Source organism: Lontra canadensis, unplaced genomic scaffold (assembly GCF_010015895.1).
Source record: "Lontra canadensis isolate GAN:19392208 unplaced genomic scaffold, GSC_riverotter_1.0 scaffold5, whole genome shotgun sequence".
Taxonomy (NCBI): domain Eukaryota; kingdom Metazoa; phylum Chordata; class Mammalia; order Carnivora; family Mustelidae; genus Lontra; species Lontra canadensis.
Window position 1 is genome coordinate 5,213,239 of NW_022630999.1, and position 26,962 is coordinate 5,240,200.

Here is a 26,962-nt window from a genome sequence, read left to right on the forward strand (position 1 = left end):
AAGATAGAATCTCTCTCTTAACCCCAAACACAGAATTATTCTTGAAAGTTAAATTTCAGAAATACAAATCTTACTTACTTGTAAAAACTGTACATCTTGAAATAATTCTTGTATGAACCTCCGACATGGAAGTCTAAATGTGCAGTGTGAGAGCAAATGGGAAACCTCAGAGTAAAGGCAGATGTCATCAAATGTTTGAGGATACTTCTCTTTAATTCTAAAACCAAAGAAAAGACGATGGTGTGATTAAAAACCATTAATAATGACTTACTATTTTTCCTTCCAAAATACCACTTTTAAAATATTTTTTTCCTCCAGACATTGATCAGATGGCATATTTGGAATGATGGCATAAGAATATAAAATATTAAATATTTCTACCTCAAACTTCAAATAGATATTTTAAGTTTGGGGTTATTTCTTAAGATGATTGAAAGAGTCAGAAATATTCTTTTTCACTAGCATGAGAAATGGCAAAACTTATTTATCAGCCTAAGATGACTAAACTATTTTCAAAATTAAGTTTGAAATATCCTTGACTGGCCTCTTTGTATCTATCTACCTTCTAACAGTGGCTTTTAGCTAAGATAGCATCGCAGAAGCGGGGGTGGGGTGGCACTGGGGTAACACACAGGCTAAGGACCCACTACTGTTGGAGCATCTGGCCAGGAGGTCTGCAGGGGGACCCCGGCATCTGTGTTACAGTTCTTTTAAAAGGTCCACAGGAGACTCTGAGCTGCATTTCTTCGGAGGACCGCACTACTTTTAATAGCACAGATCAATGATGGTCATAGTTCAATGTGAATTTTCCTTTATCGTGTTGCTATGATTTAGGGGAGAAAAATTAAAATCTTGCAACTTTTATTACAAGAAAAGAGGAAAATTAGGGAAAAAATTAAACCAAGAAAATATCACTTGTTTTTGTGTAGGCCGCCTTTCTCAAACTGTTCAGTCTCAGGATTCGCATACTTTCTTAAAAATTAAAGAAGACCCCCAAAAGCTTATTTTTTGTGGGCTTTGGCCATTGCTAATTACCATATTAGAAATTAAAATTGAGAAAACTTCAAAATATGCTTTAATTCATTTATAAAACAAACCCATTACTTGTTAACATAAATATATACTTTTTTTTTTTTTTGAGAGAGTGAGCAAGCAGGGGTGGGGGTGTTTGGGTTGTGGGGGGGCAGGAAGAAGGTAGATCCCAAGCAGACTGCCCTGAGTGTAGAGCCCAAAATGGGGTTAAATCTCGTGACCTGAGCCAAAATGAAGAGTCGGATGCCTAACTGACTGAGCCACCCAGGTACCCCATAAATATTTACATTTTAATAAAAAATAATTTTTTAAAACCAAAAAAGTGAGAGGAGTGGTATTTTACATTTTTACAGATCTCTTTAAAGTCCAGCTTAATAGAGGATAGCTGGATTCACATACCTATTTCTGTGTTCAATCTCTGACCATACGTTATTTTGGTTGAAGTATGTGAAGAAAATCTAGCCTCACACAGATATACCATGCAGAACTACGGATGTAAGCTAATTAATCTAACTTTTGAAGTATTTCAAGGATCTTTTCACCCTAAAAAGCAGAACAAAGAATAGCCATGTTTATAGTTTACTTACGTTAAAAGCCCAGTTTCATGACATTTTGTTGATACTGAACTACTCAAATTAATGACTAATCTCAAGACTTCTTTGCGAAGGAGTATACGGCACATTGGTGTATCATCTGGAATTGTTTTAACACCTAAAGAAAAGATGAAAATATTCTATCTTTATCACAATAGAAAATGATTGCAACTTGTGAGATTCTTTAAATCTTACCTAAAGATCTCAAACGGAGATAAACTGCACCTAATCTGTCAATCATTTTGGGATCAAAATTCTAATGGAAGAGGAAGGCTAAGAGGATACACAACAGTAGCTCCAACAGTTGGCTAAGTACACCTGAATAAAACTGACTTGTAGTTTTGAGATAATTTCCATTACTTATCAACAACAACAACAAAACTAAGTATGGTTTTATTAACAATGCTTGGATGTAAATCTGCAAACTAACCTAGTAGCAGTTCTGTGCTTTTGGTGCTGCTGGCTGAGCCTTCTTGAGACACTCCATCACTGCATCCAGAAATCCCCGAAAACTTAGAAGGAACCACTTCTAAGGGATTATGGATCGTCTGCTCACACCAATCAGAATATGGAATGTCTTGAAGGTCTGAAGAAAAAAAAAGTTATTTCTATTAAAGTATCATAATGGTTTAATTCCTATGCTTCATTATATACCAAAGAGATGATTTCTTATGATTTCTTTCCAGTTTTCAACAATTATTTTCCATGATGATCTTCAAAGTAAATTTGTACTGCTCAGATAGTGAAATCTGTTGAATTCTAGAGACATTTATACATGAAATTTTATTTTCCTAAATTACAAAATATATGAATATATGATTAAAGAATTCAAATGAAAGCTGTACATAGAGTGAAACAGATATGTATCTTACCTACCCCATCCCATATTCCCACCCCCAAAATAAATACTTCTCCAAAGGGAAATATAGTTCGAAGTTTGACACACACATATGTGCGTGTGTGTGTATTTTTTAAGGTTTTATTTATTTACTTGAGACAGAGAGAACACAGAAGGAGAGAGAGAAAGGCTGACTCCCTGATGAGCAGAGAGCCCAATGTAGGGCTTGATCCCAGGACTCTGAAATCATGAACTGAGCTGAAGATAGACATTTAACCAATGAGCCACCCACGCACCCCCGACATATATATCTTTTAAGATCTTTTGCTACTTTAACTTTGTTTTTCTGGTTCTTCGGGTGTGTAAGTGGGATTATGTTTTATTTCTTATTCTGTGACTTGCTTTTCTCCCCATTTAATAATTACCAATATAAGAATTACACTTCCCTGAGCTTATCAGTTCTTTCCTTACTACACTACCCATGCATTGCTAAGGTACTCCTAGATGGGATTTTGAAGTCAACCAAATATCTCAGTATTGCTAAACTGACATTAACTTTTTTGATTTAAAATTCTCCTGAGCTCTTACAATGATTAGAGCAAATGGACATCATCAGGAAGTCTTTGGCTGTTCTTGTAGAGAGTAACACTGGGCAACCTATAAAATCATACAACCTTGGTACTATAAGAAATACTAGAAATTAATTGAAGTTTTCATCTCATGAAAGAAGAAAGATTCAGAGAGAGGAGATACAACTCAGCCAGAAGGTAAGAGCTTTTGACAAATGGTCCAGTACTCTTTCTACTATAGCATGTTGTCACAGTAGAGAACAAAAAAGCTCTATTTTTAAAACCCAGGAAACCAAACCAATGTCAATCTCTCCCAATGCTGTTTTCTTTTGAAGAGATATGACCCTTTCACCTCACCTCTAAACACTTCCTAAGATGACAATTTATAAAATACTAAGTAGAAAATGCTTTGGTTCCTTGGAATAGATGATCTATAAATTTAGCATAGTTTTAAAATTTTGCTTATTAAGGAAATCATGTGCCTTTCAGGCACTTAAAAGTAACACATGCTATTTAATCATTCATTGATTTAAAAAATAAAACTTGTGCCAAAAATCTGAGAACTGAAGATATATTTTTTAAAAAACAGTAATGCAGGCGCCTGGGTAGCTCAGTGGGTTAAAGCCTCTGCCTTCGGCTTGGGTCATGATCCCAGGATCCTGGGATCAAGCCCCACATTGGGCTCTCTGCTCAGCAGGGAGCCTGCTTCCCCTCCTCTCTCTCTCTCTGCCTGCCTCTCTGCCTACTTGTGTGATCTCTGTCAAATAAATAAAATCTTTAAAAAAAATAATAAAAAACAGTAATGCTGAATAACTAGGTAAGAGATGAATATATTATTTTAGAATCAGTAGATATGCTACCCAGGGACTATGATGACAAAGTATTTCAGCACAAGGAACAATAAGAAAGTTCATTCATTCAGTCAACACGTTTCTGGAAAGTTACAAACTTTTTCCACCTCACCTTTAACCTATGATGACTCCTAGCATTTCTAACCTGTCAGAATCAGGTCCTATCTCTGAACATGTCAAGCATTCTCAGTAAGAAAAAAAAAAAAAAAACATTCCTCTAAGCACACTAGAACCATACAATGCATAAAAATCTGTGAAGGTGGCAGATGCAGACTAAAACGTTACCAGATATCTTATTCCAATAGCCTTTCCTCTGAGCATTAAACTTTTGAACCATTACCACCAGACCAGAAGTTTTAGACAAAGAAATGTCTTATGTTCAAGTCTAGATGTTCCTTTAAAATGATCATTAAATAGCACAGGGATTATTTTTTAGTCATCTGCCATGGACAATATGAAGTCTTCTTCCTGATATACAAAATCCTCAATATGGCCTACAGGAATGCTTCTCAAACTTTATTATGCACATGAACAACCTGGGAGTCTCGTGGGAGTGCAGATTCTGATTCTGCGCATAGCGTGGAGTTGGAGATTCTGCATTTCTGACAAGCTCTCAGGTGATGCTGATGCTGCTGGTATGCCGACCACACTCTACGTAGCAAGAGTTCTGCAGGACCTGCTCGCTGCCCATCTCTCCAGGCTGATCATATACCTGCTTCCCTCTTACTGTCTAGGTTTTAGTTTACACAGATGTCTTTTTGGTCCCTACTATTCTCCATGCATGCTCTCATGAGAGAAGACCGTTGCTTAGGTTGTTCACTCTGTCTTTAAACTTTCTATATTCCATCTTCACCTTTTTTAGCTTCTATTCATTCTTTAGATCATAGCTCAATAGTAACTTCCTCAGAAGTCTCTTTTTTGACCTGCCTGCTTGGTTATATTCCTTTGCTGATACCATGTACCTATTCTTGATGGCACTTGTTACAAATGCAGTACTATATGCACACATTCGATTCACATATATTCACATACTCGATTGATCAAGTGATCAATCAATCCATTCACCCATTTCTTTCCCCACTGAATGCTCAAAGAGTGCAAGAACAGTGTTTATGTGTTTTGTTTTTTACTTTTCCCTCTCACAAATTTTTCTCTGGCATCTAGTTTAATGCCTGACCCGTGGTAGTAGCATAATAAATATTATGTTGAGGGCATGAATGAATGAATGAAGGTTTGGCAACTTTTTAACCATCTGGCCTTCCTCCCTTCACACTTCTAAGATGGGTATCAGTAGTAAACTGTAATCATTTCCCAATTCAGAGCTATTCTTCCCCTGCTGCTTCTTACTCTAACACATCTTATCACTAGCCAACCAGCTGAGAGGCTCTGATGGCTGCCAAGGTGAGTGCCTTTCCGCCTGCAGCAGGTCTTTCGCAAGTCCCAAACCTCATGATGCTCTGCCTGATCACTCTCCCCACGACAGGTCACAAATGGATTACAATAGAATTAGCTATCTTGTGACTAGGTACATGAGAGGTGGTTTCCCTATTTCTTATTTGATAAAGTAAGTAGAAAACAGTAAAGTCGAGTCCATAGTAAGTACTTCCTAAGTAGCTGATGAGTAAGTATACAAATGAAGCAGAACTTGCAGAAACTAAAAATATCATAAATGATGGAGCCAAAATGACTTAAAACACATTATTTTTTACAGTGCGCGATACATCAGAACAATACTGCCCAAACTTCTCACTCGCAGGAAATGACAATAATTACAACATTCCGGAGCCCTGGACAGGGGCCGTTCACAGTGTAAAATGCCTAGTCCAAGGGTCTGTCCAAACCCAGGCCCCAGAGGCATGGAAACATTGAGGGAATTAATGATCTCAGTACACCCATATCCTATCTGCGGTGCATCAGCATGCTAAAACCCATCAGTTGGAAAGCTCTTAATCAGAACACCAAGGAAAAATTTAGAAGAGTGACTCAGAGAATGTGATATCACTAGGTTTTTCTGAGCATGGCTAAGTGATACTCACCAAGAAAAGGTACCCATGGAAACACTTTAAACACATATATAAACACCTATTAGTTGGAAGTTGCTAATATACATGTTGCCCAACTTATGATGGTAGGACTTTACAATGGTGCAAAAATGATACACGTTCAGTAGAAACTCTATTGCTTCAAATTTTGAATTTGGAAATTTTCCTGGATAGTCATGTATGGTATGATCCTCCCTTGTGACAGTGGACAGTGACAGTGATCCACAGCTCCCAATCAGCCATACGATCATGAGGGTAAACAGCCAATACACTATAACCGTTCTGTTCCCAAACACCTATTCTGTTTTTCACTTTCAGTACAGTATTTAATCAATTACATGAGAGAGTCAACACTTTATAAAATAAATTTTGTGTTGATGATTTTGCCCACCTATAGGCTAATGAAAATGTTCTGAGCAGGTTTAAGATAGACTAACCTATAATGTTTGGTAGCTTATGTATATTAAATGCATTTTAAAATTATTTTATTAACATATAATGTATTATTTGCCCCAGGGGTACAGGTCTGCAAATCATGAGGCTTACACATTTCACAGCACATACCCTCCCTAATGTCCATAACCCATCCACTCTCTCCCTACCCTCCTACCCCGCAGCAACCCTGCTTATTTTGTGAGATTAAGAGTCTCTTACGGTTTGTCTCCCTCCCAATCCCATCTTGTTTCATTTTTTCCTTCCCTACCTCCCAAACTCCTTGCCCTGCCTCTCAAATTCCTCATATCAGTGAGATCATGATAACTGTCTTTCTCTGAATGATTTATTTCACTCAGCATAATACCCTCTAGTTCCATCCACGTCATTGCAAATGGCAAGATTTCATTTCTTTTTATGGCTGCATAGTATTCCAGTGTGTGTGTGTGTGTGTGTGTGTGTGTGTACACACACACACACCACATCTTCTTTATCCATTCATCTGTTGATGGACGTCTAGGCTCCTTCCGTAGTTTGGCTATTGCAGACACTGCTGTTATAAACATTTGGGTGCACGTGCCCCTTCAGATCATTTTATCTTTAAGGTAAATACCCAGTAGTGCGATTGCTAGGTCATAAGTTAGCTCTATTTTTAGTTTTTTGAGGAACCTTCCATGCTGTTTTCCAGAATGGCTGCACCAGTTGCATTCCCACCAACATTTCTCTGCACCCTCACCAACATCTGCTGTTTCCTGACTTTTTTTTTAAAGATTTTATTTATTTATTTGACAGAGAGAGATCACAAATAGATGGAGAGGCAGGCAGAGAGAGAGAGAGACAGACAGAGAGGGAAGCAGGCTCCCTGCTGAGCAGAGAGCCCGATGTGGGACTCAATCCCAGGACCCTGAGATCATGACCTGAGCCGAAGGCAGTGGCTTAACCCACTGAGCCACCCAGGCGCCCCTGTTTCCTGACTTTTAAATGCATTTTGACTTACGATTTTTTTCAACTTAGGATGGGTTTATCAGGATGTAACTCCATCATGAGTTGGGGAAGATCTGCATATGGCATTTGTTGTATCATATAAGATAGCTGAATCTGGGTCTGCTCTCACCAAAAACATGTCTACTACAAAGTGGTATGCAGCTAGGTATTAGAAATATAAAAATGAAAAGACATGACAGTCCATACACTGAAAGAACTTAATGAGTGGAAGGGGAAAAAAATAATGACCAATATTGATTATAAGAGATCCATGTACAAAGGACAATGAGAGTAAAGATGAAGGAATGGGAACATCTGACTTAGAGAGTGAGGGACAGCTTCATGTGTAAAATACTGACATTCAGGGTGAGGTGGACCAGCCAAAGGGACTGTCTGTATGTTAGTTTCTGTATGGGGGCCGGGGAAGAGGGAATAGCAGGGAAAACACATTTTTCATGCCCGGAATTATGAAATACAAGGAAATCTGTTGCATTCCTATACACTACTAATGAGGTAGGAGAAAGAGAAATTAAGAAAACAATTCCATTTACGACTGTACCAAAAATAAGAAAATATCTGGAGAAAAACTTAACGAACGAGGAAAAGACCTATATTCTGAAAACTTCAAAACACTGATGAAAGAAACTGAAGATGACACAAACAAAAGGAGAGATAATCTATGTTCATGGATTAGAAGAACCACTACTGATAACATACCCATACTACCCAAAACAACCTTCAGATTTAATGCAATCCTATCAAAACAGCAACAGTATTTTTCACAGAACAAGAGTAATACTAAAATTTATATGGAATGGTGAAATACCTCAAATAGCCAAGTAATCCTGAAAATTTCAAGATATAGTACAAAGCTGAAGTAATCAAAACAGTATGGTACTGGCACAAAAACAGACTCATAGATCACTGGTACAGAGCAGAGAGAGGCCTGAAATAAACCCACACTTATTTGGTCAATGAACCTAAGACAAATTATACAAGGAAGCCAGATTGTACAAGGGGGAAAGATAATTTCTTTAACAGATGGTGCTGGAAATACTGGACAGCTACATGCAAAAGAATGAAACTGGACCACTTTCATTCCACTTTCACACCATACACAAAAGTAAATTCAAAATGGATTAAAGACCTGAAACCATAGAACCCTTAGAGAAAATAACAGGTACTAATTTCTTTGACATTAGCTATGGGAACATTTCTCCAGATATGTCTCCTAAGGCAAGGGAAACAAAAGGGAAACAAAAATTTAAAAATTACTGGGACTACACTAAAATAAAAAGACTTTGCACAGCAAAGAAAACCATCAACAAAACAGTAAGTTAACCTACGGAATGGGAGAAGACATTTGCAAATGACATATGCAATAATGGCTTAAAATCCAAAATATATAAAGAACTTATACAACTCAAAACCAAAAAACCAAATAATCCAATTAAAAATGAGCAGAGGACCTGTACATTTTTACAAAGAAGGCATATAGATGGCCAACAGACACATGAAAAGATGCTCAACATCATTCATCATCAGGGAAATGCAAATCAAAACCACAACGAGATACCATTTCACATCTTAGAATGGCTAAAATCAAAACACAAAAAATAACAACTGCTGGTGAGGATGTGGAGAAAAAGGAACCCTCATGCGCTGCTGATGGGAATGCCCTTTACAGTACAGCCACTGTAGAAAACAGTATGGAAATTCCTGAAAAAAAGATTAAAAATGGAAATACCACATGATCCAGTTATACTGGGAATTTACCCAAAGAAAACGAAAACACTAATTTGAAAAGATATATACATTCCTATGTTTACTGCAGCATTACTTACAATAGCCAAGATATGGAATACCCAAGTGAGTTTTCATAGTGAATGGCTAAAGATGTGGTATAGAAATGCAATAGAGTATTACTTGGCCATAAAAAAGAATGATATTTTGCCATTTGCAACAGCACCGGATGGATGGACCTAGAGAAAATAGTACTAACTGAAGTCATCAGAAAAGACAAATACCCTATGATTTCACTCATATGTAGAATTTAATAAAACAAGCAAACAAAGAAAAGAAACACAAATAAAAGAGACTCTAGAACACAGCAAACAAAACGGTGACTGCCAGAAGAGAGGTGGGTAGGGCCATGGGTGAAAGAGATAAAGAGGATCAAGAACACATTTATCTTGATGAATATACAGAATTAATGACTCACTATACTGTATACCTGAAACTAATATAACACTGTATGTTAATTATGTTGGAATTAAAAAATAAAGAGAAGAAAAACAGAATTGCTGAATCATCATACTGTACATCTGAAATTAATGTAACATTTTATGTTAATAATAGTCCAACGGGAAAAAAAAAAGACAATATATCACACAAAGAATCTTGTGTGATCTTGTGTGGTGGGCATGAATAGCCAGTAAAGAACTGTCAACAGACTAATCCCAGGGAAGACTATGAAAGATGAATCGGAAGGGGCCAAAACTGTAGACAAAACACTAACCTCCAACCTTCCAATAGGGAAATGCTGAGTGACCGAACTAAGGCTGAAGTTGTAAGAACCGAATTAAGAGGGATGGTCAACAGAAGTGGGACATGGCTTGTGACTGGAGCACATTCAAATTAGGTAGAGAAGGACATAATCACTTACCTGAATGACTGCATATTGCACTTAGTTGATTACTGGGCTGGAAACCCAGAATTTCGATACAGACACAATAAAGGCAGTTATCATCTGTATGCTCCTGTAATCCAGTGTCTTCTGTACTTTCTAAAAACAGAGAAGCATCTGAATGGATTGAATTCATTATTTCCGTAAGACTCATCTGCTGTCGTAGCAAGTGAAAAGAGTTTTTTACAAGACCTCCAGTTCCAGATGGAAGACCTGTGCATAAGTAAATATGAATCAAAATCTGATAAAGATAGTATCAATAACACCTCTTTTCAAGATGTCTCAAACTACATGAATTTTTAAAGAAGGAATATAAGTGAAGAAAACCAGAACTCTTTTTATGACTCAAAATCTTAACTTTAACTAGGGAGAAAAAAAGAGTGATTTGCTTAAAATTAGGAAAATAAAGTTAGCAGATAAGCTTATATTACTTTAATATAAAATTTTAAATGAAAATGGAAAACTAAAGTCATACAATTAAGACATAATTTCAATTATTCAGTAATTCTATAAAGAAATGTAATAATTCTGAGTCTAAAGAGGTACTAAAAAAAAATCAAGATTATGAAGCTTTAAACCTATGGCTAACATGCATATATTCGTTATAATCTTATTGTTCATTATAAAGAGAATCATGTAATATTTAAGCACATTTTTCTCTCTCTCCTTTCCCCAAACACCTTTGAGAATCAGAATCACAAATTTTTCATGCATTAGTTTTTAAAAACAGAATCAAATGATCTAGTTTTTGTCTTCTTGAGAGGCTGGGTAGAACGGTTACAGTCCCTCACAAAAATATATTGTGGTTTAGTTTTAAATTGACTCAAACAATTATTTTGGCATAATTTTTAAGTTGATCCAAAAGTAAGTATATCTGAATTTTTAATGTCAACCTACTGAAAAAATTTTCTTTTTCATCAACTTTGTTTTAAAAAGAATTTTCTTTTTAATACAAAGAGGAGTCTCATGAAAACAAAAACCATGCATTACCTCCTGCCTCATGAGCAAACACTCTGGCACCTCGATCATCGTATGGAGGTATGTTTTTTGTCTGAAAATAGGGAATATCCTTTACCTAAAACACATCAATTATGAAGAAGTTCACTTTATGAATATTAGCAAAATTAAACAAAATGCAATTTAAATAGAATTACTACAGCACATGAACTTACAACAAAAAGTTCACTAAAGAAGGTTAAATTCCAAAACTTGATAAAATAACAAATAATCCTTAAAGTTTTCATCTACTCTTAGTAATTTAAATAAATATTAAAATAATTGCTTTTAGAATTTATCTAAAATGGTTTTAGACTCCTGAACAAATGTGGATTCTTTAGTGCTGTATCATGTAGGTATTTATGAGTATCTCGTGGGATTAGGACAACTTTATATTACTGGACACATTTGGCTGTCCTATGTAGGATAAACAGGTTCATGGATTAAAAAACAAAAAACAAGGAATATACTGTATACCTCGAACTTACACAACTTTGTGTTCAATGTCAAAAAACAAAAAGACAGAAACACAAGGATAAATCAAATGTGATTAAAAAGCAAAGTAAGAATTCACTAAACTTCTATAGAGAATATACTGGTAAAGAAATCAAACAAGATGCTGTTTTACTATGGGAAGAGAAGGAAGTATAATGTTCTGGGGACTTGGAATGGTGTATACCACCAAATGGTATACACCTCAAAAAAGTACAGAACAGTTGAGAAACGTGAAATAATTTTCATCACAAAATGTTTTTAAGCAAAACTGCCTTAAAAATAATTATCTTCTCCCAAAATAGTAATCACTTAAATTGTAATTTCTAGTAAGCAGTTACACAATATGAAATAATAAGAATATAGAAGTCATGATACCTGGAATATATCATTGATGTCTACTGGAAGAGCAAGACCAATATAGTCATCGGAACTACCATATGTTGCACTGGATACCATGGACCTCACTGAGGAGGATCGCTGCAGGGTATTTTGATTAATAGGACTTAATAAATCTTCTTTATCTAATGAAGCATAACTTAAAGCTTTCATGAACCTGTAAAACCATAAAAAAAAAACCATTTGCATTAGTTTCTTGATTTATAGTATTTATCATATAGAGAAATTATAGTTTGTGTAACTTTTTAGCTAGCCAAGTACTAAACATTGGTACCTTTTTTATTAGGAGCGTATAAACACTTGAAATCATTTAGCTGTTAAAAATGATATACAAAAGACCATCCGTAATGGGGCTGTTATGAAAAACAACTACAATGGCCTCCTGGGTTAAAGTGAAAAGGTGGGCAATTAAGATAACTTTCAATATCTAGAATTTAAAAAAAAAAAAAAAATGACCCCAGAAGTCACAGGTATGATCCAAGCACTATCTTCACAATCATTTCAAACTAGTAAATTTGCTATCATACAACCAAGGGCATGTCTATTAACTCCATTTAACATTATTTTTATGAAAAATAAGAACAATTATCATCCTTTGTATGATTATTAATTTAATGGCTATAGGAACAAGATTTATGTAACACAGCAGAAAGACACAAAACAGCAATTATGTTATCATTTGTAAATATTACAAGGTACTTTTATTTAAAGCACTGATATTTCCTCAATGCACTCCTTGCTAGTGACTCCATAATAAATATGGTATACTAATATTTCCATAAGATACAGATTTCTTATTCATGCAACATACATGCTAAAATATTTACTAGGCACTTGCTTCATATACACAAGGCACTACACAAGGCTCCAGTTAATGAACATTGGCATTGAGAAACCCAAGTCATTTAAAATGTAACAATGTAGCCTGATATTTAAAAAGGAATTATTTAATAATGCACACAAAAGAAATCCTTCAAAATTCTAACTATTAAGATTATCATAGTGGGGACGCCCGGGTGGCTCAGCGGGTTAAGTGTCTGCCTTTAGTTCAGGTCAGATCCCAGGGTCCCACACAGAGCTCCTTGCTCAGCGCAGTCTGCTTCTCCCTCAGCTTGTGTTTCTCTCTCTCTCTGACAAATAAAAAAAAATCTTAAAAAAAAAATAGTAAAAACCACTAACTGAAATTGACAAACTTCATAAAACTCTTTCTTTAAAGGAGTACTGAGGGTGAAAGTAGGAATTATTGGATTACTTGCCCTCCCAATCCCTACTTCAACTGACTAGCTCCGTTTTAATCTATTCTGCAAACTGGGTTTTCACAGAAATGCTTTTGTGAAGAAAGAGATTCTCTAGTTAAAAAGCAGTATTTGAAAAGCTTAAAACCACTGATCTAGTCCAAATTCTATTAGATGAGGCAACTAAGGTCTAGATATTTCAAAATTCATGAACCTTCCCACACAGATTCATAACAGGGAGCAACTGAGGTCTGCCTAGTTTTGCTCTGGGCTGATGGAAGTGCTGCAAAGCTGTTGAAGTCTAGGCAGATGAGACATTACAGCATAGTTTATGAAACATTGTTTCAAGTTCATTCACTCAGTGCCAGGATTAGTTAGGATTAAGAACTCCTACTTCAGTGTTTGTTTTACCATGTCCCAAGGAAATAGCTGAGTGAGATAGGATTTTTAAGACTGCTGTGTCAGGCTCTCCATTATACCACAGGCATCTGCATGCCTACCCTTTTAATTTTATAAGAAAACAAAACAAGTAACAATAGTCCTTCTTTGCCTGGATTCCAAACTGTTATCTTAAAGTAAATTTGTAGTTAGCTTCCATCACTTTCATTTTCTCTGAACTAACCAAAGGTAAGAAGTAGGAATAGAAACACTAATGCCAACACGCCTTTTTTCCTCCATGGAACCTGGTACACACACAACAGGTACTAAATACAATTTGAAAAACAAACAAAAGATTTGATAAACATAAGGTTCTGCTATGCCGTCATGCCTCTGTACAAGCTGTTCCTGTCTCCTGTTTTTTGTTTTTATTTTTTTTCCCTCCCAATAAAAACATCCATTCATCTTTAATCCAGGAGTAAAATTTCCAAATAACTTTCTCCTGGTCTAACAGAGAATACAGGAAATAAGATTCTAAGAACCCAGACTGGTTAAGATATAAGTGACTGGGGGTAGCTGTCTTTTCTGGTCTATTCTTCAGAATATTTAAACAGTGCATCTCTCTTTATGCCTTCAACAATTTGGGCAGAAATGCCTGCTTTGACGGGATATAATCAACCTAACTGAATGGTTCAGGGTTAACAGCACCTTGGTTATTTTACTGAGCCGTATGACAATACTACTTCTACTGCTTATTTTGCTGTGCTAGGTTACTTACTGGCCCTGGCTGTGCAGTGACCTCTTGAGTTTTTAAATTTTTTGTTGTACTACAAAAGCTTCCTTCTTTGCTACCAATTTTATCAGCTGTCCTTTCCCGTTATAGTGTTCCTACCAATCAGAAGCTTCTAATTGTTGCTCCTATAGGCCTGAAAACCTGATATCCAAGCTTGTTAGAATAAATATCAACTTTGACTATGTATGTGTCAGAGGTACCTCTTCTGAATACAATTCATGAACCTTACTGATAGATTTAGACTAGTGAGCTATTAAGAGATCTGCCTTTGTTCTGAATTGGTGAGGCTGTCAAAGATGGGTGAGTTTCTGTATGAGACATTATTGCATAATTTATAAAATTCTATCAAACAGGGTATAATTTATTATCTGCTACAAAGGAACCCCTTCTACTAAGTGCATTAGCATTACTGAAATATTAAGAATATTGTTAATATTATTATTACTATTAATATTATTAAGAATTTGGTTCTATAAAACCCAAATGGGTTACATAAAGAAATAACTACCCATAATGCCAATGATGATGATGATGATATGTGTCAAGCACTATTCTCGGTATTTCACAAATACTAATCCACTTAAATAAATGGGAATTAATAACCAAAAATGAACTAAATTTTTTTAAGTATTTGGCCCAACAAAAACAAAAAAAACAGGGGTGCTGGGCAGCTCAGTCGTTAAGCACCTGCTTTTGGCTCAGGTCATGATGCCAGGGTCCTGGGATAGAGCCCTGCATTGGGCTCCCTGCTCAGCAGGAAGCCTGCTTCTCCCTCACCCACTCCTCCCTGCTTGTGTTCACTCTCTCTCGCTATGTCTCTCTCTGTCAAATAAATAAATAAATAAAATCTTTAAAAAAAAATAGGTACAGAAATCTTTGCAACAAATTTTTCATTTCATATATTTTAAAGGTAAAATCAAATTATTTATTTTGATCGACTTGGTCACAGTCTTTAGACATGGCACAGAAATTCCCTAATAACAGTTCTTGAGCATAGACAAACTGCTACTGCTGAATTCTGAGGGCCAAGTAATTCATGTAATGTTCGTTAGGTTCCTACTAAATAATCACAGCTACTTAAGACAAACTGAGAATTTTACTAAAATTTGTAGTTAGAAAATATAGTAAAAATAAAGGTCAACTTTTGGAGCCTTAAATTGACCTACCTGAAAAAGTTGTTTGTTATTGTAGGTCTTAAGCTCCTGATTCCCCCGACATGCTTCTTTTTAAAATCGATCCTTGCAGAAGCGAGAAATAAAAAAAAGCTTGTGACTTGTGTGTCCTTGCAAACCATGTATGTTTATTTTCAGGGCCTAAAAGAATTTCTTTTCCCCCCTCGCAGCTGCAAGAATCCATTTCAAATCATATCGGGTAACTAGGAGCTTATAGCCTACCATAGTAAGCAATTATAATTGGTCAGTTCTGAGGCTTATGTTGATGTAAAACCTGTCTACTAATGCTTTCCATTTAAGTCTGTTAAAATGCAACCATAATTGTTCATTAAATGTGTATCTGCTCACCTGCTTGGTGTTAACCTGGACTCAAAACTGTTGGCCTTCATGGTGATGGTATCAGTAAATAGCACGTCTTTTGCTGGAGATGCCAAAGCTTCAGAATGAGATAAGGATGGATGCATTCTTTGTTGCTGTAGTCTTTTCAGCGTAGCGTAGCCAAAGGCATCTCTAGAACTCGTGTAACTAAAGTTACAATCTGCTAGACTTTTAATCGTAGCAATTGAGGGTGCTTTAAGGGACTGTGCTCTTCTAGGAAGTGTATGAGAAGAACCTGGAGGCACCAGGGACACTGAGTTTGATTTGGAGAGAGACAGATGGTTAGACTGTGGCGTCAAATAGTGGCTTGTCTTAACAGTTTTAGTACTTACCACAGTACTCATACTTCCACAGTCTGTGTCCACAGTTGTAGCATCAACACCTACTGTCTCTCGTGAAGGACTTGAACTCATTGAACTTATGCCACTTGTTGTAGTGTCTGTATTAAAACTTTGGCTACGTATCTTCATTTGTGAGCTTGTTGAACTTTCTACAACTAATCTCTCTCGGCTTGTGTTTTCTCTGTGATTCTCTGTACCAAGACTCTTGGTGAATTTTAAGTCATTCTCTCCAATACTTGGAGTACTACCAGTGTCTTCAATGTGCTTATTCCCAACGAATGAAGTTTCTAATTGTAATGTTTTCTGTACTGTGGATATGGGTGTGAAATCATCACTATGATTAAAGTCAACACTGGGCTCCGTAAGCGTTCTGATCCTCCTGTTGTTTGTCTTATTTTCAGATGACAGTTTCCCTCCTTTCGGATCACTGCTACTTCGATGTTTTTTATTAGGCAAAGTAAGTGAATTTAAGATACGATTCTTCACAAGTTTACTAGAAGCAAAGAAAGGGAATGAATTTTTATCCTTTATCGGTCCAGGTCGATCATAAAATGCTGGTTCTGTATCTTCATTGATGTCAAGAAAGAATGTACTGGTAGAGCTGCTGCCAAACCGGTCATCCTCCATCATGAACATACCTATGATCAAAAGATTGTTAATACAAGCACATCAAAAATGACAAAACAAAATCATGGCAACTGTTTGTGACATATTTCAATAATTCTTTGTCGAATAGTCATCTGGGGAAAAAATGTTCAAAAATAAAGGGTTAAACTGCTGAGGAGCCACATTTAAAAAAAAAAAAAGAACTTCTTGAGACCAACTGTTTGAACTTAAATAAAAATGTGATATTATGTCATTGTGAGGAACTTCTGTTATTTCCCAAGAAAAACTACAGGATTCCTTACAGCACAGTTTACATGAAGTGGTTTTTTGCTTGCTGTTTTAATGGCACGGAGTTTCCAAAACCTCCAAATATTCGGGATAAAATTAAAGGAAAAAGGAGATTTGACCATGGATGTTCACTCAGTTGGCAGAGATTCCCGTTAGCTTATTTTTCAAATCATAATAGGTGGGAGATATTAATCTTACAAGAAGTGGATTCTTCCTATTAAAATATACTTATAATGAACCAAGTCACAGCATTTTAAATTCATGTTTAAATCAGTTAGGCTTATTTATTTTCCTTTAGGTACTAAGGATCTCATCTAAATTCAGTGTCTAATAAAAAAGAAAAAAGACTCAATCTGGGTGCCCAATGACATCTACTTGAAGTTTATTTTGAAAGAAAGCAAAATAAAATCCCAAATAAACTTGCAAAATGTATTTTCAGATTTTGTCAATTCTAAGATACACATTTTTCCACAGATAATATTTCTAAAATCAGAATGCATCTTGTAATCAGTGGTATGTCCTAGTTTAATAGGCAGTATTTTTTTCTTCTTTTTTAGTGGTCCATAAAATACTGGTGCATCTTATAATTCATAGCATCTTAGGCCTGGTGAAATACGGTTTGAAAAATGTTGCACTATCTTTTTAAAAAGAACTATGTCTTAAATTTTGTACAACTAACAATATTTTTAGCACAAGGCTTAAAACCACAAACTTTTTTATTTAGTTGATTTTTTGATACTCTATCTTTTAAGAGTTTCAATATTTAGTTTTAAAAATTTAGCTCTTCTCTCAAAAATGAATTATGTAAATTTAGTATCTTAACAAATACATTCTGGTTCAACAATCTCTATCTGAAAAATGAGTGAAAAAATTATGTAAATGAAAAAGGTAAGCAAATAAACATTCACTTTTTAGATTTTATGATAAGCAAAAATGGGAATGGTTCTTTTGGCACATGGCTTATTTTTTAACTCTGTCAGTAAGCTTTTCCAAAGACTATTTAGCAAAGCAAGGAGAGAACAATGGAGTCTGTTGGCTATCACTCTCTGTTGTGAAAAGATAACGTATTTTCCAAGACCCCATGACTGCCAAAGTATCTTAGAAAAAAAGTACATTAGGAATATAACAAATACATTTACATTATGATATTAACAAACACAAATGTTAACTATAGCTAACTGTACATGACCTTGTCAAGAATACTCACTTGATGGTGCAGATTCACTTTCACTATTATGTCTAGAGCTGGTTGACTCTGAGTTCAAACTCAGGGTGCTTGGGATAGATGAAAGTTCATTACATAGTTGTTCTACATCATCTGGAACCACTGGCCACAGATGTTTGCGACTGTGCCTTACAGAATCCCAGTTGTGACATTTCAGAATATCACAGCCCTGTTTGGTTTTGGCTATGAGCCCAAGCACATATACACAGGTCCTATATGTAAAAGATGTAGTAATGACAGTTTATAATTCCAAACTGAGATTTCTAAAAGCAACCAAAATGCTATATGTACATTTGAAATTTTTTTAAAGTCATTAAAAATTACTTAGCTTGTAGAAAAATGTATTAAAATGAGTTAGGAGTAACTTCGAAGCCGTAAGTAACATGAACACCTTCTTAACATAGACAGTAATTACAAAGAAGTAATTTAAAAGAACATAATGAAATCTTAGAGGAAAATGGCATATACAAACTTTTCTGGGATAAATGTGAAATATAAGGGCTATTGGAATACTGCATATACACTATACTTTCACTGTTTGCCAGTTACTAAACTTCAAAATTATAATGATAAAAATGAAATGGTAACATTAAACAAGGAGCTCCTTAAGATGTTAAACAGTGAATTTAAAAATCTTTTTTTTTTTTTTTTTAAGTAAACTCAACTCCCAATGTGGGGCTCAAACTCATGACCCCAAAATCAAGAGTCGCATGCTCTACTGACTGAGCCAGCCAGATGCACAACCCACCCACAACCTTTTCTTTTTAAATCTTGCATCATTAGGATTTTCAGTGAATAGTTCTAATGGACTACACTGAATCATAGAATACTCTTCCCTCACAGCTACTTGTGAACAAGAATATATATACCAGAAAAATTTATGAGTGAAATAACATACCCTCTAATTGAAAGAACCTCACATTGCTTTGCAAGTTTTAGTATATCTGGAATCACATTTTCCTCCTGTAGTAAATTGAGACCCCAATTTGATGAGCCAATATTTCCCTGAAAGAAAAATCACTTATATCAAATATATTTAGAAGAGTAACTCTTTCAAGAAATTTGGAGAGCTAAGAAGAAATTTAACCCCATCTGTGAGAGAGAAAAAAAAAATGTGAAAAGAAACCTTAAATACAGAACTTGAGAAATTAATGCTTCATTTGTCTTAGCAAGAAAACTAATAGCTTAATCATCTACTTTCCAGTCTAAAAATATTTAAAATGGGCAGAAACAATTTTGGTCCTAGAATATTAATCTGAGAACAAGTTCTAAATAAAATGATTTTTATTTATTATTAATGGGAAAATTTTAAAAATCTAAAAATGATGAAGATCTTATAGAAGTTTATTACAAACCAAGGCCCAAAGAGATGCTTTCAGTTTTTTAATTTCTTCCCATTTATCCAAATCTGGACTACGAACATTGTGACAGAGTTCAGTAATAATATTCTGGAGAAAGAAAAAAAAAAAAAAACATGAGTAACAATATGTTTTCAAAGATTAATCTTAAAATCAAATTTTTAAGGTTTGCATTTAACTTTTATGTATTTAAAATTCTAAAATAATTTTATGTAAACTTTAATTTTATGTAAACTTTTTAAGCAGCATTAATGCGGGGGTTCTAAATTCATATTCTACAGAGAGCACTTATGAGCTATGTGGTTTTGAGCAAGTGAGTTAATCCCCCATGCCTTGATTTCCAATCTCTAAAAGAGAGATCTGTTTCATATGGTGTAATGACTTAAGCATTACACAGCAAGTCCTTAACAAAGCACTTGGTACCTCGTATTATAAAAATGTTAGTCATAATTATCAGTTTTTTAAATAGAACCTAATACTAGTGAATAAAAAAAAAATACTGTAAAGATATGTGCTCCAAAGTCTTCATAGACTTAATATAAAAATAGGACACTATAGAGTACATTTATGTAAAACTTTTGTTCCTGGGATAAATACTGATACAAAAATGAACTAAACTGCCAGATTACTATTGTTCAAAAGACACACATGCAAATACTTCTGTATCTATTTCTAAAATAAGAAAAAGGTTGCATTTATTGAAAACACTTAATAGCCAAGACATATTCACAGCCATAAATTGGTGTGCATATAATCAAAGAATAACTGCTTGACACAAAGCCTGTTATATTCCAAAAAGTATATGAGAATAGGGAGGTACAAACAAACAGCAATTAATATTTCCAGTTTGTTGCTCACCAAAGATTCAGGTTCAGTTTAACTTCCCCACAAGAACAATGAAGAAATTCAGTTTTTCAGTATGTTTCTACAAAAGAGATGAACTTTCCAACAAACTACAAAGGACAGAACTCAGAATTTAAGTGGCTTACTTACTCTACGTTAACATATTAGCTATGCAAAAGGTGACAGGCAAGTCAGGGAAAGGCATGCAAACCAGTGCTACATCTAAGGATTACAAACACCAAGTCAGTTGTAAGATAGAAGGCTTTAAAAGCATTATTAATGCTGCTAACTTTAAGGCTTTTGAGAAGTTTTTGCAAAGGTACTACACTTTAGCAATATCAAGATTTTTTCTATGATTGTAGCTATTTAAAACAAGTAAATTGTGTTTTTACCTGTACTTCCAACAAATGACAGCCTGTTTTGTGGTGTACCAGTTGTCCATAGAGGTGTACAGGCAGGTAGACATGAGGACGCTGTAATCTGGTATAAATAAAGATGATTGATATACCTGTTGCCTCATTTACAATATGCTAATTAAAACAAGGACTACTAATAAAGTAGATAAAGATATAATAAAGATATAATATATATCTTTTGGCATAATATAGATATAATCTCTTATATCTATAATATAATATAGATAAAGATATAATCTCTTGGCATACATAAAAATACGAAAGTGGAAAAGCATGAGGATTTCTCTAGAAAAGTAACAGATTAGCTGGCCTCAAAGTAATGAGTAATGGTAAGAGAGCTGAGACCAGAAAAACAGACTAGGGTAAGAGCATGGAAGATATATAAATTATATTAGTAAGGGTATTCAGCATGTTATGAGTGCCACTGGAATTCTTGAGCAGTCAATGCTATGCTTTAAGATTTTTTTCTTATGTCAGTGAAGGAAATAAAATTTCCAAGTACTCAGAAAATTTTAAAAAATAAAGAAATATTATGAACTGGGTTTGAATTTTATATTAGAGGACCAGTAATAAATTATTCCATTAACTAGACTGTACCTTTGGTTACTCCGACGAACATAGTTATCACCGTCAATTGGCTTTCGATAAGTAGTAAGTGCTTCATTAAGTTGTTCCTCAATCAAGTCAACATATTTTGAATTATATTCCTGGAAGATAATATTGTTTTAGTTATACAGAGTATCATATTATTCACTAAATTTATAACATGTTAGGTACATGCCAAATCTTAAAAGCATAAATGAGAAAAATGAACACAAATTTAAGAGTTTTTTAAAATGGTAGAACACTGTATTATAAATGCAAATGTTCTATCAAATCTAAAAGCTTTCTGCTTATACTCTTATTCCCATCTTCAATTAGTATTTTAGAGTCCATATAAGTAAGTTACTAGTTTTGTTTTTCATCTTATTTAAATCCCTTCCCCATTAAATACAAACAAAAACTGGCCTCTTATTATTAAACCATAAGCATATTCACTAGAAATCTTAAAAAGAAAATTAAATGAATTGTATCATTTTAGCATCTTTTGGTAAAAACTAGTATGGCTTTCCCCACTGATTTAAATCAAGTCAAATGTAAAAAATGTTGCCAACTAAAACTTGAAAAACTTTTGAATTCTTTAAATTGAAAATCAGTCATACTTCCATCTTTATTGCAAAAGATCTCTACTTTATTTTTTCCTTTTTTAAACTATTTTTTAATTTAAATTCAATTAGTTAACATATAACATATTATTGGTTTCAGAGGTACAGGCCTGTGATTCATTGGTCTTATATAACACCCAGTGCTCATTACATGCCCCTCTTAATATCTATCACCCAGTTACCCCATTCCACCCCTCCAGCAACCCTCAGTTTGGTTCCTATGATTAAGAGTCTCTTGAGGTGCCTGGGTGGCTCAGTTATTAAGCATCTGCCTTCGGCTCAGGTCATAATCCCAGAGTTCTGGGATCGAGTCCTGCATCAGACTCCCTGCTCAGCAGGAAGACTGATTCTTCCTCTCCCACTCCCCCTACTTGTGTTCCCTTTCTTGCTCTCTCTCTCTGTCCAAAAAAAAAAGTCTCTTATGGTTTGTCTCCCTCTCTGGTTTCATCTTGTTTTATCTTTTTCCTCTCTTCCCCTATGATCCTGTTTTATTCCTTAATATGAGATCATATGATAACTGTCTCTCTCTGATTGACTTATTTCGCTTACTGTAATACCCTCTAATTCCATCCACATCATTGCAAATGGTAAGATTTCGGTTTTTTGATGGCTGCGTAATATTCCTGTGTGTGCACATATACCACATCTTCTTTATCCCAGCTGTCAATGGGACATCTGGGGTTTTTCCATAGTTTGGCTACTGTGGACATTGCTGTTCTAAACACTGGTACGGGTGTCCTTTCAAATCACTACATTTGTATCTTTAGGGTAAATGTTAAAAGATCTCTAAACGGCTCAGGAGGAATTGGCAGAACCTCTCTGGAAAGCAATTTGGCAGTATGTATCAAAAATGTTACTTCACATACTTTTTGACTCAACTACACTTTTAGAAATTTATCCTACAGAAATATATGTACAAGCATGCAAAGGCATACAGAAGAATATCCAGCAAACATGGTTTACAAAACAAAAAAAGTTGTAAACAATGTCAATACAGGAGTGGTTATAAAAGCTAAGGTACATTTGACGACGCAGCCATTAAAAAGAACAAGCTAGATTTAAATGTACAGCTCTGAACAGAACCCTCAAATATGCTGCTAAATGAAAAACTTATTCTTATCTACTCTTGAAAACAGAACACATTTGTATTTTTAAATAAAGAGTATATACTTATAGATGGATAGAACATCTCTGAATGCACACAAAATAAACTATTACAGACATTACCTTCAGAAGACAGAATAAGCGCACAGGGAAACATTTTTTCATTCAAAACCATTTCAGACAACTTGAATTTGGTGAGTTACCTTAATTCCCTAATTAAAGCCTTTAAAAATGTACTTTTCCTATTTTTCCTTTGGGTTCCATATTTACTTTGTAATAGTAATAGAAGGTTTTAATACTATGAGCATACCATAATTATTACTACCGCTACTATTACCACTACACTACTACCAAACTTTCCTCTACATATGAAAATCTTAGGGGCACCTGGGTGGCTCAGTGGGTTAAGCCTCTGCCTTCGGCCCAGGTCATGATCTCAGGGTCCTGGGATGGAGCCCCGCATCGGGCTCTCTGCTCAGCAGGGAGCCTGCTTCCCCCTCTCTCTCTGCCTGCTGCTCTGCCTACTTGTGATCTCTCGCAGTCAAATGAATAAATTAAAAAAATCTTTTAAAAAATATTTTTATGAAAATCTTAGTGCAAAAAAAGGCAGATATTCTGAGCTTTGCACAGGAGTAGTTACATTCCTGTGGTTAATCTTTTGACCAAAGGCATTCATTTGGAAAACACTAGCCAAAGGTCGGGGTATGGTTTATAGTTGTGAAATATACTGAGTTTCTTATGTGGGTCATCCTGAGGATTCTGCCCAAAAGGAGCAATCTGGAGGGGCAAGAAAATCCCAACTGAGGGGTGGACCTGTACCTACCAGGAGGTAATGTAAGTATGCAGGCAGAAGAGGAGCCCTTGACTGCCCTAGTGGTGCACAGTGGTGAGGTCTTGAAAGTAATGCTCAAGTAGAAGAATTAACATCTGAAATCTGCCACACTCAAAGCTAAACAGCCCAGATAAAAATTGTACCAAATAAGTCAGTCTGTTCTTAGCCCCATGCATCTTCTTCCTCCTCCTGCTCTAAAGATGAAAAGGCCCTAAACTGGCAGACAGCTGGTAAATGGAGAGGAGAAGGAGCACAAAGAGTGATGAGATAAACTGTAAACTCCACTGTAGTGTTTCTAAGTCTATGTCTGGATGCTAGGGTGAAGTTTTAAATTGAATGAGTGAGTTTTTAATATTGTACTGGCCTGGATGTTTTATTACCTTGAAACAGAGACAGTCTCAGTCCATGTTGGCATGCCATAAGCTACTGGGAGGAAATCGAATACAGTGAACATGGGCTTTGGAATCAAAAAGCATTCCTGTTCTGCTATTTTTAAGTTCTGTGACCTAGGATAAATTACTCCTCTAGGATAAAGTTTACTCTTTTTAGCCTCCAAATTTTCATTCACAACATAGAAATAACAGAATGTATTTCACAGGACTGCCCTGAAGATTAAATGAAATAAGACTTGAAATGGTAGGCAATCAGTAAGTTCTTTCCCTTTCTCCTTTTCTCTAATTAATTTGAGAGGATTATGTTTTTATTTTTACACTTTCCATTTACTGCTTAACTAACTGTAACTGCGATTCAGCATGTTTGTAACTTTCTACTAAAAATGCTCTAGCAAAATTCACCAATGACCAAACTGTCAAATTCAACAGCTATTTTCTATTGTTCATCTTATTTGACCTCTTTATCAAATATCTATCACTGGCCTCTCCTTCCTGAAGCATCCTTTAGGGACACCATTCTCTTTGGCAATTTTCTCAGTGTCTTTGTCCTTCTCTTCCCCTCATTAAACCAGAACGTTCTTTAGGGAGCAATTTCCAGTCTGTTTCTCTCCTTCTTTCCCTCCTTCCTTCCTTCCTTCCTTCTTCCTTTCTTTCTTTCTTTTTGTTCTTTATATCTTCCCTGGTGATCTCACTCATTTCAGGTTTCAACTACTACTATATGCTGAAGACTCCCAAATTCCGATCTTCCAGCACATACCTGAGCTCTAGATCCACAATTTCAAATATTTTCTGGATACCATCTTTGGTCATCCCAGAGCAATATAATTCAACATACTCAAAATTCATTATCCTCAACCTGCATACCATTTTTTGTGATCACAATCTCCTTTTTGAGGATTTTTAAAAATTTATTTGAGATAGAACAGAGTGAACACCAAGTTGGGGGGAGGGGCAAAAGGAAAGGGAAAAGCAGACTCCCCACTGCCCAGGGAGTGTGACCTGGGGCTCAATCCCAGGATGCTGGGATCATGACCGGAACCAAAGGCAGATCCTTAACTGACTGAGCCACCCAGGCACCCCTGTAATCGCAATCTCTTCGTGGTGGTTCACTGCATGCTCAGTCACGGAGATTAGAAACCTGAAGAGTCAAGATGGACTCTTCATTCATTATATCCAAACTGTCTACAAATCCTGTTCATCTTAGTTCAAAGATGTCCAGAAAATGTATCCCTGCCTATCCAATCTCAGCACCACTGAAGTTCACATTCTTTTTTTTTTTTTTAAGATTTTATTTATTTGGTAGAGAGAGAGATCACAAGTAGGCAGAGAGGCAGGCAGAGAGAGAGGGGGAAGCAGGCTCCCTGCTGAGCAGAGCACCCGATGCGGGGCTCCATCCCAGGACCTTGAGATCATGACCTGGGCCGAAGGCAGTGGCTTAACCCACTGAGCCACCAGGCGCCCCTGAAGTTCACATTCTTATCAAAACTTTCTTCTTAACTGGTCTCAATATTCCTAGGCTTTACCTTTGATAATCAAATATGAACTCCTACACTGCGACCTGTCATGTTTCTAAAGCACAGCTGTGATTATGACTACTCTTTAAACACCTATGATTCCCCCACTTCCAATTAAATTGAAATACATTAATGACATAATGTGGTTTATAAGGCCTTCTATAATCTAGTTCTAATTTACCATTCTAGCCTTATCTTGCCACTCCTCGCTTAGCCTCACCGCAGCCACAGTGGAATATAGCATTCTTCACAGGTCTGAAGTTCCAATAGTCTATACAGATTTATTATTCTGCACCCTCGGCCTTGAATACCCTTCATCCAACTTATTTACCTACTCCTCAAGGCCATTTCAAATATCATATCCTTTCCTGAGCCCACCCAACATTTCTTTTGCTAATTCTAATCCCTACGGCAGAATCATTAACCCTTCCTTTGTGTTTCCTTATATGCACAGGCCTTTGTTACAGTAGTTTTATTTTGTACCTACTATTTGAAAGTACTATACTAGATAAGCTAAGCAATTTCCTAATACTATAAATCGTATAATAGGTGACCGATTTTACTATGGTAATTTGTTTAAATAACTTCTATTTATGAAATAAAACTATCACATCTTATTTCAATTCTCCAATTCATTAATTATTGAAAGACTTAATCCCTAAATCACTTTTTTGTTTTTAAAGATTTTACTTATTTATTTCAGAGAGAGAGAAAGCAAGCACAAGCAGGGGGAGAGGCAGAGGGAGAACCAGGCTCCCCACTGAGCAGGGAACCGAACATGGGGCTCGATCATTGGGATAACGACCTGAGCCGAAGGCAGATGCTTAACCAACTGAGCCACCCAGACACTCTGCCTAGTTTTATAATTACAATATTTTTTTAAAATGAGAATTTCTTGTGAAATATGGTTCAATATAGACAATGATTGAAATTATGAAAAACCTAAAAATTATTTACATTAGCATTGG

The 26,962-nt window shown here is 35.5% G+C and overlaps 1 protein-coding gene across 12 annotated transcripts in view; it reads right to left on the bottom strand.

Moving 5' to 3' along the window:
- Window positions 1-26,962, bottom strand: part of RICTOR (RPTOR independent companion of MTOR complex 2) — a 127,836-nt gene that overhangs the window by 4,523 nt on the left and 96,351 nt on the right. For 8 of the 12 annotated variants that reach the window (XM_032851357.1, XM_032851359.1, XM_032851362.1 and 5 more), the window contains 13 exons: window positions 21,545-21,654; window positions 20,924-21,011; window positions 19,686-19,778; window positions 19,229-19,335; window positions 18,313-18,542; window positions 15,841-16,849; window positions 15,487-15,558; window positions 11,894-12,071; window positions 11,018-11,102; window positions 10,007-10,240; window positions 2,056-2,211; window positions 1,620-1,743; window positions 79-217 (listed from right to left, as the gene is read on the bottom strand). In XM_032851357.1, coding sequence (XP_032707248.1) covers window positions 79-217; window positions 1,620-1,743; window positions 2,056-2,211; window positions 10,007-10,240; window positions 11,018-11,102; window positions 11,894-12,071; window positions 15,487-15,558; window positions 15,841-16,849; window positions 18,313-18,542; window positions 19,229-19,335; window positions 19,686-19,778; window positions 20,924-21,011; window positions 21,545-21,654 — 2,625 coding nt within the window. The remainder of the gene's footprint in view (window positions 1-78; window positions 218-1,619; window positions 1,744-2,055; window positions 2,212-10,006; window positions 10,241-11,017; window positions 11,103-11,893; window positions 12,072-15,486; window positions 15,559-15,840; window positions 16,850-18,312; window positions 18,543-19,228; window positions 19,336-19,685; window positions 19,779-20,923; window positions 21,012-21,544; window positions 21,655-26,962) is intronic. The other 4 variants (XM_032851365.1, XM_032851361.1, XM_032851366.1 and 1 more) reach the window with 4 other exon arrangements.